Consider the following 15,332-nt stretch of genomic DNA (forward strand, 5'->3'; position numbering starts at 1 on the left):
AGAGGAACAAAGGAATATCCATTTGTACAGACAAACAAGTATGGAATATTATAACAGTATACATTGGAAACATCCAATTCTGTTACTAGCACAGGGCTACGTTAATGAATCTGTAACCAACTAAAGCAAAGCTGAATTGCTCCAGTTTGTTTTTACATTAGGATTCCAGGTCACATCTACCCTAGACAACAGCTGAAACTGTATCACAAGAGAAGAAACACTGAAAAATGAGAAATAGGATTTTTATGCTTTAAAAATATAGTTGGTTTGTTCAGATATTTAATGGAAATGCCTTGCAACAATTAAAATAGAAGTAATATGATTTCAGCACACCAGAATTTTTCAATGCAACTTTAGTATTCAGCTGCTCTGTAGGAATCCCGAGATTCTTCTGGTAAAATCAAGAGTCAGAAATTGCTACTTGGAACATAAAATAAGTAACCTTATAAACTTGTGCCCATCTTCCTAAACATGACAGAAATTTAAACTTTTTTCCAGGCTGTGATGTTTCGAAGAGTGGAAATTTAAGGAAGTCTAGAAGCATCAACAGAGCTAGCTGTTCTTGGGCGTGGGAAAATTCTGTTCCTTTCTTGCTATAAATGCACTGTGTTATCAACTTTCAGCCAAGCATGAATTCCTGATTTTCAGACACACTTCTGTTAATGCCATACAGAATAGATATCCATCACAGAAGTGGAAAATAGAGCAATCTCAAGGACCAGAAAAGAGAGAATGAAGTCTTATGGTGTAGAAGCAAAAAGAGAAGGAAGTTAACAGAAACACAACAGAAGACTCAAGGGTGCGAGCTCTGGGTTTTTCCTCACAATTTTACTTAACTCAAAACTCTTGAAGGGCTAAAAAAAAATTAAAGAAAGGTAAGAAAGTCTCATAATGACAGATGAAATTACATCTGAATCAGAATGGAAAAAGTAACATGCTTTCTTTATTGACGTATGTTCGTATTTCTTACTATAGCAAATTCTTTCCTTCCTATCTGGCTGCAAGGACCCAGCAGAGAGTGGTCGATTGATTTTATTTTTTACCACAACTGGTCTGACAGGAATGTACATTTCAGCATTATCTTTTCTTTTGGCTGAGAGAACTCGCACTGGCTTCAATTCTGTAAGATAAGGAAACAGAAAATCAACTTCAGAGATCTTCAGAAGTAGCAAGACAGGAAGAATTACTGGACCTTAAATGCTGAAGTTTTACCACTTTAATTATGCTGACATAGGTAAAGTGATAACCTCCATCCTCCTTTCCTTTTACTGATGCAGTTCTATGTTCTATTCAAGTAGAAGTACATAAGCATAGCTTCAACCAACTTAGTGATGAAATACATCACTGTAAGATAGGTCACTAGACCAATACACCTTGACTGGGGCAGGTATTTTCAAGCATTGCTGATGAGAGCAAAAATAAGAAAGAAACTCTGAGTCATTCATTAGTGTGTTGTACCAAAATAATTCTTGAAGTATAGACTAAAAGGAAAGAGTCAGCTAGTTCATAAGAGTACTTATTTGCTCTTACTTCTGGGGGTGAGGGGATAATAAACCATGTAACTCATGTTCTCACTGCCACTGCACCCCTTGTTCTTCTGCCTCTCCCCATTTACACCCCTTATTTCTGTGATAATAAGAACACTCCTTTACTCAATCCAAAGAATGTTCCTTTTAAGCTGAGCAATTAAGTATGGATGAAGGGGAAAAAAACCAAACAAAACGTACCTGAAATGAGAGGGGAGGTAATTTTGAGAAATACTGAGCATAGGTAAAGAGATCATACTTTAGCGCCTCAAAAATACTACACTTACCTGGAACAACAGAATCATCTTAAGACAGTGCAAGCACCTGATGAGTAGCCATTACTAATAGGACAGATGAAGAGAGAAGCAGCTGTGGTGACCTGGTACCCTATCCTCATTGTGATACAACAACTCCAGAAAGAAAAAAACAAGCTTTGTCTGATGTTGTTTCTCTGAGACAATCCAAAGGAGTTACAGAAGGAAAGCCAATCTGAGAAAAGGATGTCAGATAGCAGAAATGAAGAGATATTACAAAGAAAATGAGCGAAGACAGGAGTTAGACACCAGCACAGGTTTTAGGTGGCATTGCTAAAGAGCTATTTTTCTGCTGCAGTAGAAAACAAATATTTGTGCTAACAAGAATGAAAACCTATCAAGTGAAACAAGAGGAACTAATGAGGATGCAATAAAAGAGATGAATTTCTGAGTGGGAAATCATGATTTTTAATCAGTGGAAAAGGCAGCTGATAAAAACAGAAATACCACTGGGTAAAGCTCGTCCCTACAGCATCCCGCAACTAGTATGTGCCAAAGCAAAGCACAAACTTGGCATGCAGATACTACTAACCCAGAAACACTCTGGCTTTGGAGTAGCAGCCTACATATGACCATTCTCTTGTATGCACTGCTAGCATTTGAAAACAAACAGAAACTTTCCCAAACAGCACCCAGAATTCATTTCCAGAAGTGCTAGGTCTAGTGCTGTATAGTTCAGACTGGGTGATTGAGTCATTCACTCCGGTTTATGTGATTACATCAAAGCCAGACCAGTGCTGGCTACCAGACAGCCAGCACTGTTGTGCTTCTGCTTTCTGTATCAGAAGCAAAACTGTCAAAACCTGTTAAGTCTTCCTGCATATTACTCTCGATATGGTGTAATATAGATACCAGTTTGATAGTGGTTATTTTTTTCCCCATCTTGGTCGTGAAACCTGCATACCTAAGGCCTATCAGAGTGGATGAAACTTGTTAGGGAAACCTTGAGGGAAAAGCTAGCCCAGGAGGCTGAAACTTCAGCTGAAGGCTGATGTAGCTGTCAACACTGAGAAGCCCTATGTGCCTACAGCCCCAATTGTCTTTCCTCTAGCAAACAGCAAAGCAAATCCCAGCGTACAGCTCCCTTGGGTATAACAGCATCCCTACCGGATCAGAACAAATAACCAGCTATGGGAAGATCTTGTCTCTGACAGCAGTGAGCACCAGATGCACAGGGAAAAGCATGAAATACACAGAGCATTCTTCACAAGGCTGAAGTTTGCATCCAATTCAAAGTATAATGAACTTGCTAGCTAGTAATTTGCTACATCTACTAATTAAGCCATTAATGTATTTGACCTTCTAAATATCCCATGGCAATAATTTTTGTATTTACTTACACATAGAAAAGACAAATTATATGATGCCTACCCATACATACAAACTGACTGCTGTACCTGTGATTTGAATTATATTCAGGCATGACATAGACCCTGGGACTACAAGAAGCAGGTTGTTCCTTATAACTTATTAATTCCAAACGTATTAAATTCCAAACATACTTCAAGAAGAATTATTTCTGTAAAGACATACAGTAAAAGGATTGCCACAATCAGAAGTCTACCCAAAGACGTAACACAAACTTGGTTTGTTTTTGACATTACCCTTGTACAACACCTTTCCAGCACATGACTGTGAATTATGGCACAGATCTGTTGCGATTCTCTTGGAAGCAACGCTCTCAAAGCAGCATTGTAGTACTTTAATAGTGTGTAAGAGAGACTTACTACTTTGATCCTGCTTGTACTCCAACGCAGTAAGGGCACCAGAATCCAGGCTAGAGCATCTTCCAGTATCCTGACATTCAGAAGCTTCTTTCTGCAATGATCTACTGCTCTGCAGCTGAAGGCTTCCAAAGCTTGTAATTGTTTCTTCAGTAGGAGATGGTTCTGAAAACACTTCCTCTTCAACATAATCCTCACTAGAAGAATCTTCTTCCATCTTTTCCTCTTCTATACTGAGTTGCAAGCTGTTTTTCAGTTTCTGACAAAATTCAGACAAATAAATCTGTCAGGAAAACTCAAATATTTATTTTGAAATAAACCAACGTGGCCGCCTTTTCCTCTAAGGGATCAGATGGAGCTAAAAATACTCAGATTCTTATGTCATGTCTTCACTTCCCCGGTAAGGACATTTAAAGAAAAAACATCCTACATCTCCTGTGCTCTTTCTCATTAGAGTCCTTGCAGGAAAATTCTACAGGCCAGGGAATTTAGGAATAAGTTACAAACATGAGGCAAGTAACGGAGATGGCAAAGGCATGCATTTTTCCAGTTATACGCAGATGAATAAAGCTTGTGAGTTGATATTTGAAGACTAGCTGCAGTCCAGCTTTTTCAGATGTCTTCCTCAGATTGTGAAGCTAAAGCAATGTTTCAGCAGCATGCCTCCACCAGTAAAGCTAACAGCATTCTTGGCTGCATCAGGCAGATCAAGAGATCAGCAGATCAAGAGAGGGGATCCTTCCCCTCTACTCAGTGGTGGTGAGGCTGAACTCGGAGTGCTGTGCATAGTTCTGGGTCCCCCAGTATAGGAGAGACCTGGATATACTAGAGAGAGTCCAAGCATGGAGATGAAGGGACTCCAGTACCTCTCCAGTGAGGAGAGGTTGAGAGTTGGGACTATTCAGTTAGGAGAAAAGTTCAAGGGTATTTCATCTGTTTTTAAATACCTAAAGGGAAGGTGCAAAGAGGACAGTGCCAGGCAATAATCTCTTATGTTTCATTTGGCGTTTATCTGTTAACATCAGGAAACACTTCCTTATCGTGGAGGTGATGGAGCCCTGGCACAGGCTGCCTGGAGACTGTGGAGTCCCCTCCTGGGAGACCTTCCACAGCTGCCTGGATGTGGGCACCCTGCTCTGGATGGCCCTGCTGGGGCAGGGGCTGAAGCAGAGAGACCTCAAGGTCCCCTCCACCATCAACTATTCTGTAATTCTGCAACAGTAACTTCTTCGTAAGTAATTTAATATATGATAATACTCTTAATACTGTACTTGAAGAACAGAAAAATAGTAGAGGAGACTTATAGTCCAATGAACTTCCAGGTTACAAAGAAATTTAATTGGACCCTTTGTAACAGGATTCTATGTGAAAATTCAACTATTAATTTACTACAGAAAAACAACGCTTAGCATCACTCAGCAAATGCCACAGAGGACAGAAGACGCTGGAGAGCCTTTTGTTTTTATGACTATTAAAGGAAAAGATCTTGTCTATCCTAAATGCATTTTTCCTGTCTTTGCCAATACCACTTTGAGAGAAGTGAGCAAACTGCATGAGTGAAACAAAAACTTGAAGCTATCTTAGATACAAATGAACTGTGACAGCGTACATTTAGTTTGTAATGAAAGCTGCAAGCTGCTCTCCTGTTACAGATTAGGCTTGTTAGGAAAACCATGTTGACAGAAACATACTACAAAGAGAAGGCAAACTCAGGTTCAAGAAAGGGTCTATAAACAACCTGAAGCTTGATACTGAGCATGTCTTAATGACAGGCAAGACTAATATTTCTATTTGACAGGGAATTTTATGAGCTTTCTTTTAAGTTTAAAACATCATGGCATCTGTATTGTAAGACAGTTAAGAGAACAAACTTCAGCTTCAGGAAAACTAAATGTATTTCCAGCCAGGATGCAAAAAAAGTGGGGTTTGTTTCAAGATTAAATTTAAAAGCTTGTTACTTACACATAGATAATTATAAAAATCCATCACTGTAAGCAAGCTACTGCTTTGCAGAGCGGAAAACAAAATCATAAGCTCAAAAACAACACAGGGAATGGAGAAATGCAGAATAATGGAGGTGGTCTGCTTTTCTATCGTTCCATTGGAACACTAAGACATGGAATGCACATACACTCCAACAACACATTAAGATTATATGTACATGCCTAACTTAAAGATACAGGCTTAAAAACACTGAGAAAAACCTTAAGTCATGTCTCCTGAGAGACTCGTGAGCTTTCACAACGTGACCTGCTCTTCTCAAATCTTCTGTTACAGGAGCTTTAATTCATAATGTTAACTCTCACTTATTAAATACTGTGTAAACTCCCATTCCAAACAGCATAGCTATTTCTGCACTGAAAACAGCTGCTCATCTTTCCATGACAGCATGTGCCGGTCCAGGACACAGTGAGGAAAGGCAAGGGAGCAGTGAAAGGAGGTGGCCACAGCAGCATTGGATTTACTTCTTTGCTAATTAAGATGATAGTTGATTTAGTACAAGCAAATTAGCGAGCAAAAATAATCCATGGGATACAACAAAATGAAAGCTGATGCTGAACCTCTGAAAATGCAAGCCAGGAAAATACACTTAGGAAGGTTGCCTGATGTTAACTATACAGAAGCTACCAAGTAGTAATGTCATTCATAGGTGAGGTAGAAGTTGTGGAGTGTTTTTTCCCCTCTAAAAAGGACATTTATAACATGTGCTAGAACAGAAGTCAGTAGCCAAATAGAAGGCTGAATTGCCAAACAATGTAGTCAACAGTCATGTTCCCTTGAAATTATATCAATACACTTTTTCATCAAAACTTCCCTCTGATTTCTGTAAGGTAGTCACGACATGCAACAATTTCACCTTGACTGTTCAAAAACTAAGCTACCAAGAAAACAAATTATTTAAGCCTTCTCTAATCTGACAGTCAAGAGTGAAGTCCACATAGATGAACACTGAGTAAACTGAAAGACTTTCCCTGCATCAACATAACTTAGTTCTGTTCAGAGTCAATAGTCTACCTCTATAAATTAGGTCTTAGCATGTTAGTGTTGTTTACTGGGAATAGATTTTCAAAGTAGCTTTACTTTTTCTTTTCATTTTCTCCTTCATGTCATATCTCCAACTTGAAAAAAATTAATGAACAAAGTACTATATGCTGAATGTTCTAGTCAATACTGATACTTGACTCCATTCACATTTTAATTGACACAAGCACAAACAACAGAGGGCAACTGCTAATTGTACCTGGGAGTAATGGAGAGGATCATCACTATTTCTCTCCATGCTCAAGCTGTCATAAGGTTCAAAATCCTCAGAGTACTCAAGAGGAGGTTTAATGCAGAGTTTGGTCCCCCTTTCTGTTTTAATCTCCACAGTTTTCTGTTAAAAGGAAAAGTAATTTGATGGGTTTTTTTTTTTTTTGCTATCAGCAGTACAAGAAACAAAATCAATAAACATCTTTTACATAATATCTAGATCAAGCAATCTTTTCCCCAGCTGTTTCACAGAATGTTTCCGTCCTCTCAAAGCTCATCTTTAGGCCCTTGCATTAAGGTTTGAGAAGTCTCATGACCTTGTCAAATTCCATGTCTGCTGAAGTTCATGAAGGAGGCCATAACCCAGCACATGTCATATGTTTGGCACCAAACTGAGTGAAAAAAGCAATAGGAAAAGGGACATAGCAATCAACAAAGCAGCTACAGTGAAATCCCTTAAAGCACAGGAATATAAAGAAGTGTTTGCAGAATAGCCTCATGGGGAAGGCTCTAAAGTTTGCTCTGGAAACTGGCACACTTGGGTGCCTCTCTGAAACAGCTTTTTACTAGTGGAGAACAAACACATGGGGAACAAACAAGAGGAGTTACAAGTTTGTGTCATAAGAAATACTTCAAAGATGCATTCTTTGAACTGCTGATTCTTACCTGAAGCCATCCTTTGCGTTGTATTTTGCGTGGTGCAGTCTGTGTACTGTGCACTCGCAACTCACTTGCTTTTAGCTGGGACGCTGTTCAAGAATAGAGAGGCAAGAATTAGAAGACAGAAAAGAGAAATACAATATTTAAAGATACATATCATCATTTCTCTCCTGCAGATGAGGAGAAAAGGGCACATTCTTGATACAAGAACAGGAATAACAACTGGAAAGGCATTCCATTCCAAACACTGGCTGGTTGTGTACTAGAAGCAAGAGTTGTGAATCTCTTTGGGGATTACCACTGTCATGTGTGTTTAAGAGAGTACATTTCTTAAAGCTACGTAAGCAGCATGTAAAACCCCATGTTCATTGATATGAAAGTATTGAAGTATGTTCTAGCATAGACATGCATGTCCTTCTGACTCCTGTCTGGGTAGAGAGTAAGGTGCCTTCAGAAGCTGAAGGCAAACTTTAATAGACAAGGTCCTGGTGAACAATAGATGTTACACTGAGTTTACAAAGGAAGTTTCAGCATTTACTCTCTAACTAATGAAACATACTAAGTTACTGGCAGATTAAGTAGAATGTATCACACGTTTAACATACTGTGCAGAGAAGTATTCTTTATGTACAAGTCAGACATAAGGAAAATGATTAATTCTCTAGAGGCAACAAAGAGCACCACAACTTCAGTGAAAATTGTGTGTGGTCAAGAAGAACAAGAGGTCCTTACACTGGAAATGGTCCCTACACTGGGAACGGTCCCAATGAAGCAATGGATTTTTCAGAAGATGCTTTGACTAAGACACAGAGACCTGCATCTTGCAGGTCACATCAACATCCCCAACAGAGCAAGGACATAATCAACACTCTCAATACCATCCTAAATAAAGGCATCTCATTTCCTATGTCCAAGACAGATTTACAGCTTCCATTTCTTTTCAGTGAAGAAAAATAGCTGATGCAAAACCTTTCTTCTTTAAGCCATAATTTAATGGTCATCTTAAGCCAGCAGGAACTTGCACAACCAATAAAAGAAGCAGTCTTCCTACCAAGGTCACAGAACCAAAGAAAGATTTACATTGGAAGGGACCTCTAGAGGTCACTCAGTCCAACCTTCAATTCAAAGCAGGGCTTACTTCAAAATTACATCAGCTGGCTCATTCCAGTCCTCAATGTCACATTTTCTTCTGGAGGCTGGAAAACCCCTACATCTATGTATGCAGTGAACTGTTCAAAAAACTTGTCAACGGCAAATTTTAACTGAGGAAAAATACAGACAAATTATTTCTTTTAATTGTAGTCTCTTGTGCTTTCTGAATCCCTGTGATTTCTAGAAAAAGCACACTTGATAAAGCAGCCAGAGGGTAGGGCCATTCTTAGGGCAACAGTGCAGGCTTACGTCAACTTAGGGTGATCGTAAAACTACAGTGAGAGAACATACTTGTTCTGTTGCCTCAGCACAAACTATCTTTCTCATTCCCAGAGGCATGAAATAGGACAAAGAACAGAGGGAAAAGGCAATGGACTGTTCTAGGGAGGAAACAAGATACTTGAGACTTAGGTAAAATATCCCTTCCAACTACAGCTTCCATTACTCCATTGGGCTACTCCTAAGTAACTCCAAGAACACCTTTCAGCCAGCAGCATTGGTGAAGACAGCTGTGGGGCTCCTCAGGCACCAAGGGCGATCAGTCCTGAAAGTACAATGCTAAAAGCACGGTCTGATTCAGTCACTGCTTTGGGACAAAACTGGAAACATGTTTAACTTCCAGTTTCTAAGCATTTCATCTTTTCTAAGGAACAGCCCAGAAGGTCAATCAAGTATGATAGAGTGTATGTAAGAAAAAGGCCGCGGTAGTACTCATGCCATCTCAGAATTAGACAACTAACTTATTTTGTGACAGATTCCTGTGACTACATTTCTCTAAAGTCATTAAAAACAGGAGTTCAATTCCCAAGCAGCAGATGATGCAACTGAGCTACCTGCCTCTGTGGCAAACATTCATTGCGTACAAAAACATTCTTCCCAAGAGATGGAAGGCATGTGAATACCATTACCTGTTTCAACACACAAAAATAGGTTCAGTGCTGTCACTCTCTAGCAGGAGTACTTTTAGAAATATAAGCCAACAGTGTGTAGCCAAGAACTGAATTGTACATCATTAAAACATTAGGAAGAGATCCCACTCCACTCTTAAGCCACATCATTTTTAGTATATATTGACATTCACTGGAAGCACATAGTTGGTTGTGAGAGTATATCTGAGTTACACATCCAAGTAAGTGACAGTGTATGTGGAAACCAGCTTCACTATCATACATATTGCAAGTCCATTACCTATTTCAATTCACTTACCAAGCCTAAGCTTAAAAAGTGTGTCAATCACTATTATCATTAGTTATTTTGAGGGAACACAAAGATTTATAACGACAGTTTCAGGAAGCATAAAGAGCCCATTCCGTACTATTAGGCATCACACGTTCTTAATTTTTTAGAGAAGACTAATCGGATGGATGGATGCTTTAGAAGTAATAAATGACACAATAACTCTCATGGGAGATAGATATGGAAGACAAGTCAGCGCTGTACCTTAGCCAAAAATCATTTTGGTGAGTAAAATAATATTTAATCATTGCTTAAAAAATGAAACAGACTGCAGAATTGCTAAGATACTGCCCCTCAGGCAAGAATTCTACATAGATCACCACAGACACCTATTCTGGACTGTAGTGGTAAAACAAAATGGAAGAAGAAAAATGACAGGATGATTATTTAGTTGGTGCCTTTCACTGTCACTACACATATTTAAGATAAGAACACCTGATAGCTATTAAACAGAAAAACACATAGTTGTTTTAGAGACAGTGGCTTCATCTCTCTGATTTGGCAGAGTTGAGGAAGGGAACAACGGCTGCCATGCCATCTTAAAAAAAAAAAAGACCTCAGTACTTCAGGTCCTAATGACAAGATCAGGATTCTACTTGAACTGAATCAAGGGGCAACAAGCCAACACAAAAAAATTCTTTACTTAAGCTTAGAGAAGAGTAAATTCCTCCTGACAGAGTTCTGTTACAATTGCTAGCACAACAGTTGGAGCAAAAAGTCAAAGATATTTGTTTACACGTACTTTGGCTACCTAAAAAGCATATCTTCCCAATTTGGACAGAAGCACTCAATTTCCTGTTTTCCAGTATTCAAGAACATGGAGTTCTTGCACCATTACACACAACTAAGGCAGGACACAGGTGACTAGCTCATTCCCCATCTCCATGCTGTGTGACTTGCAGGAAATCCTATAACAGACAGCTAAAGCTGAACTCGTTTAAACCTGAAAACAAATAGTACCCAGTGTAAAAGGGACGGCAGAAAAGAAAAAAAAAAAGAGGTTGGAGTATTGTTACTGAAGGAAAAGTTGCTTCCAGTATTGCTGAGATTAGTAAGTTTTCAGTCATAAATTCTCACATTAAGTTTGTCTTCATTGTTAAGCAAAAACCAAAACTTAATCAGACATTATCTACATAGCAACAAATTAAAAAGATATACTCTATGAGATAGGTTGCATTAATGTGAGAATAAACTGCTCTATACTGGGATTTACTGAAATCATTTACTTTCATTAAACTAAATGGATGAGAAGGCCACTAAGCTCCCTCTTTATAATTTTATGCATGCAAAATTACACCTACTACTACATTGCTCTTTGACAGAAAGACTTTAACTAGAATTAAAATACACATTTCAAGTAAAGCCAGCTAATCACTAGAAGATGACAAATTTTCTTTACTTCAAATACTTAAAAAAAGATTACCTGACTTTTTAAGAAGACTATGATAGTTTAAACAAAATTTGAAGTCTGTAATTTGATTATAGTCTATTTAATCAAATGCCATTTGTCTGCAGGACACTAGACAACACGGGAGTCCATCAGCTCTTAAAGTCAGAGAACAGTGCTACGTATCAAAGGCGTTACAATGGCAATTTCTAATTTTCTAGATAAAAGCAGAAAGGTGAGGAAACTAAGCTTTGGAATTAGATAGTGATCAACTGAACAACTGATAGGGAACTGCAGAGAAAGTTCTGTAACACACAACCAGCTTAGTAAACACTCTGCCATGCAGCCTGGGAAGTAATTTCAATGATCAAATCACAGTTCTGATGAGTAAATATTTAAAATAGTTCTAGACTGCTGTCTCTGTGTAACTCACCATTTGTTGTGGTGGTCTGTGTCTCATTTTTGAAGTAGCCAAATGAGTGGATTTTTTTGCGGTAGTTTCTCAGCTCTGAATTAGCTCCATTCATATACAGAGAAAATCCTTGCTCTAACTGCTCCAGTTTGATTTGTGTAGGATCCTTTCTTTTCAAATGTCTCAGTAGCCTAAAGTAGAAAGGATAATAACTCATTCGTCTGCAGTACAGATGATCATATTAGCAATAAATGCAAAGACAGTGTCACAAAACTAAATATACATATTTTATTCATAGCTCAAGTAACAATTCAGAATATAACTTCCAGGATTGGTTCACATTCTACAATACCTGTATAAGTACTGACACCCTGTGACACATTAAGCTCAACAAAGTGTCTCCCTTCTAAGACTTCACTATACTGTTTACCATTTCACTTTTTTTTTTCCCCATTTGGTTTTCTGTATGCTTATGCTTAAGCTTTCTTCTTGAGAAGTTTTGAGAGTCTTGGCTAGAAATTCAGAAGTCTTAAAATAGTTGAAATCCTCTCTAAACAACAACAAAAAAACCTAGGGAAGGAGTCTGAACCACAAGTTCTCATTCTCACCTATTTATGTATTGTGTGCACCACCCTCCCAGTACAAAACAAACACCACTGATACCACAACAATACAAAATCCTGATGCCTAAACCAAGGCTCCTTCTGAGGTCTCAAGGTTACTTCAGCTATTCCAAACAACTCGTACCAGAACATGTGTTGCAACACAGCAGGCCAGATTTCACATCACAACCAAGTTTTTAAATTAACATTCACAATTGCTCATATTTGATACTATATCACATTCTCAACAATGGGAACAATGCTTACCGGTTTCTCTGCTGAAGCGATATTAAATATTCATCATGTTTTTCATCAAAGTTAGTCACCATGTCCTTAATATAAAGCTGAAACGAATACAGAATTGTCACAGGGAAGTATATAAATTATTCACAGTAGAACATTAGTGGTTCAGCACCCTCCTTAGCCATGAATGCTGTAAGTTGAAAGAAACTCCTCTGTCAACAGAAGATAAAACAAATTGTGTAACAAGTTTCCTGATGAACAAAGGATACATTGGTTGCTTTTCTCAAAATACCAGAACTAGGAAACAGATACCACAGAGAGTTTTTAATCTGGGAACTGACACTCAGCTGAAAGGGCCACGCCATTTGTCCTACTCGCAAAGAAGCAAAATTGCTTCTGACAGGTTCTAAGCAACACGAAGCAAAGCGTTTGCAGGTAGGCCAATAGCTGTATACAGAAAGAAGAGCTGAACTCACCCAATGGTGAAGGGGCTCTCTGGCTGCACAGCACTCCTTCTCAGAAAGCAACCGAAGTCCAAGAGAAGCTCTCCCTTCGGTGGCTGGTCCTTACATGAGCCCGGGGTGGGGAGGAGGGGGAGTCTACCCCTTCTGGCCACCTGGGGAGCACAGGTGCAAACACTCTGCCTTGTGCACCCTGGGCCAGCCACACCCCTTCACCAGGTGCTCAATCACCAGTTCAAGCTGGGTCCTAACAGTTCCCCTACACCATTTCTGCACTGGTACCATTCACAGGGTCAGTTAAATCTAAGATTTATTTGCTTTAGAGCCTGGATACATTTAAAATTGTATAAGAGAAGATTTTACCTTACTTGCCTTTCAGGAAACATGAACTTCTCTTACTGAGCATGCCAGAGTTGCTGCTAGAAGTTGTGGTAGAGTGCACTCACATACTCAGAAGTTTAAACTTGTCACTAAAACGTTTACTTCCTCATTAAAAAAAACCTGAAACTTCATACTTCGGCTCTTACCAATTGCACCGTACCTCCGCTACAACACCGCTCCAGCGCCCTCACCGAGGCAGCGCAACGTCGGAGCTGGGCGGCGGAACAGGGCCCGGGCCCGGGCCCAGCCCCACGTACTCGGTTTGGACCCGGCAAACCCAGGGGGCAGAGCCCCACCTCGCCCAGAGCCCGCGGAACCGGGCAGCGCCAGGCCGCGCCGCGCCTCCGCCGTCCTGTTTTCTGCGTTGCCTTGGTTACCGTCGCAGATCGTGACCTCACTTCCGGTGCGCCGCCGCCCGGTGCCGGAAGTGAGCGGCGCGGAGCATGGAGGCTCTGTGGGCGCTGCTGGACGAGGTGGCCCTGGAGGGTCTGGATGGCATCACCCTGGGAGCGCTGTGGCAGCGCCTGGCCGCCCGCACGCCGCCCTTCCCGCTGCCGCTGGAGCCCGCCACGAGGCAGCTGCTGTGGGCCGCGCTTAGCGCCCAGCCCGACGTCCGCTTCTACCTGCTGCCGCGGGCGCGGCCGCCGCTCCGCCTGCACGACCGGTGAGGGGACCCCGCCCCGCTCCGCTCCGCTCCCCTTCCCGCAGCCCTCCGGAGCTGCCCGGTGACGTGCTGGCTGCTCTCATTGCAGGTATGAGGAGATAGACCTCGAGACGGGGATACTGGAAACCAAGAGGGATCCCCTGCCGTTGGATGACATCTATCCTGTCCACATGATTTTGGATGATAAAGATGGCCTGCAGGGTTCCTGCCAGTACTTCAAAGAGAGAGTGGACATCACCGATCAGATAAGAAGGAAGGACTTGCAGCCTTGCTGTACCTACACAGAAGCTGTTGAAAAGTGAGTGAAATCCTGACACCTGGCATTAAGGGATGTTTAACTTAATTTTTAAGCTTTAGTCCTTTAACTCCGTTTTTGAAAATTCCGTGAAGAATGGTGTTCTTGGGGGAAATGTGACTGATGTCTCTGTTCTTATGGATTTAAGTTCCATATGAATATGAGGAACATGATGAGGAAGAACTTTGTTACTCTGAGGGTGACAGTACTGGAAGAGGCTGCCCAGAAGTGTGGGGAAGTCTCCTTCTCTGGAGATGCTCAACCCCACGTGGACTTACTTTGGACTTTCTCCTGTGTAGCCTACTGTAGGGAACGTGCTTTAGCAGGGAGTTGGACTTGATAATCCCCAGAAGTCATTTCCAACCTCTACGATTCTGTGATTCTGTAATAATCGTTTGTTCCTTTCTCTTCTGTTAGATGGGGAGAGAAGCTGGTCATCGTGGCTTCCCAGGACCAACGCTACAGAGCCTTGATAGGCTGGGAGGGGGATCCCGACTTAAAGCTCCCTGATTTCTCCTACTGCATCTTGGAGCGCCTGGGGCGTGCCAGGTGGCAAGGAGAGCTTCAGAGAGATCTTCACAGTGGGGCTTTCAAGTAATTTTATATTTTGCTATATAAATTAAATTAAAGTGGGTGAATTTCTACTGGCTGCTTAGAAAATTCTGTCTTCCTGTGTATTGATTAAGCCCATATCTGTACTTGTAGCGCTTCATCCTTACTAATGGGAGTGTTCTGTTCTTGGAGCCTCTTTTGCAATTTTGATCCCTTCACTACAAGAAAGGCATTGAGTCCCTGGAGCATGTCTGAAGAAGGGCAGCAGAGCTGTGAGGTGTCTGGCACACAAGTCTTATTGGGAGCAGCTGAGGGAACGGGGATTGTTCCATTTGGAGAAGAGGAGGCACAGGGAAGACCCTATCACTCTCTCCAATTCCCTGAAAGGAGGTTGTAGTGAGGTGGGGGTCAGCCTCTTCTCTGAGATAACAGCGATAGAATAAGAGATGATGGCCTTAGGTTGTGCCAGAT

General features: G+C 40.8%; 2 protein-coding genes across 10 annotated transcripts in view; one reads left to right on the plus strand and one right to left on the minus strand.

Annotated features, from left to right (window-relative positions):
• The window catches only part of KIAA0556 (KIAA0556 ortholog), a 55,551-nt gene extending 41,837 nt beyond the window's left edge, over positions 1 to 13,714 (minus strand). For 2 of the 8 annotated variants that reach the window (XR_002443242.1, XM_021412098.1), the window contains exons 1-7: positions 13,497 to 13,628; positions 12,533 to 12,609; positions 11,685 to 11,854; positions 7,483 to 7,565; positions 6,806 to 6,940; positions 3,568 to 3,823; positions 971 to 1,120 (exon numbers count right to left, since the gene is read on the minus strand). Coding sequence is in view for 7 of the 8 variants with exons in the window: in XM_021412098.1 (XP_021267773.1) it covers positions 971 to 1,120; positions 3,568 to 3,823; positions 6,806 to 6,940; positions 7,483 to 7,565; positions 11,685 to 11,854; positions 12,533 to 12,594 (856 nt within the window). In the remaining variant the exon portion in view is untranslated. Of the gene's footprint in view, positions 1 to 970; positions 1,121 to 3,567; positions 3,824 to 6,805; positions 6,941 to 7,482; positions 7,566 to 11,684; positions 11,855 to 12,532; positions 12,610 to 12,984; positions 13,125 to 13,332; positions 13,448 to 13,496 lie in introns of those variants that run through there. The other 6 variants (XM_021412094.1, XM_021412092.1, XM_021412096.1 and 3 more) reach the window with 6 other exon arrangements.
• Positions 13,745 to 15,332, plus strand: part of GTF3C1 (general transcription factor IIIC subunit 1) — a 40,375-nt gene continuing 38,787 nt past the window's right edge. Inside the window, exons 1-3 of one of the 2 annotated variants that reach the window (XM_021412088.1) lie at positions 13,745 to 14,014; positions 14,103 to 14,312; positions 14,727 to 14,903. In XM_021412088.1, the coding sequence (XP_021267763.1) occupies positions 13,794 to 14,014; positions 14,103 to 14,312; positions 14,727 to 14,903 (608 nt within the window). In that variant the 5' untranslated portion in view covers positions 13,745 to 13,793. The remainder of the gene's footprint in view (positions 14,015 to 14,102; positions 14,313 to 14,726; positions 14,904 to 15,332) is intronic. The other variant, XM_021412089.1, reaches the window with a different exon arrangement.

The sequence above is a fragment of the Numida meleagris genome, chromosome 13, assembly GCF_002078875.1.
Source record: "Numida meleagris isolate 19003 breed g44 Domestic line chromosome 13, NumMel1.0, whole genome shotgun sequence".
NCBI classification, from domain to species: domain Eukaryota; kingdom Metazoa; phylum Chordata; class Aves; order Galliformes; family Numididae; genus Numida; species Numida meleagris.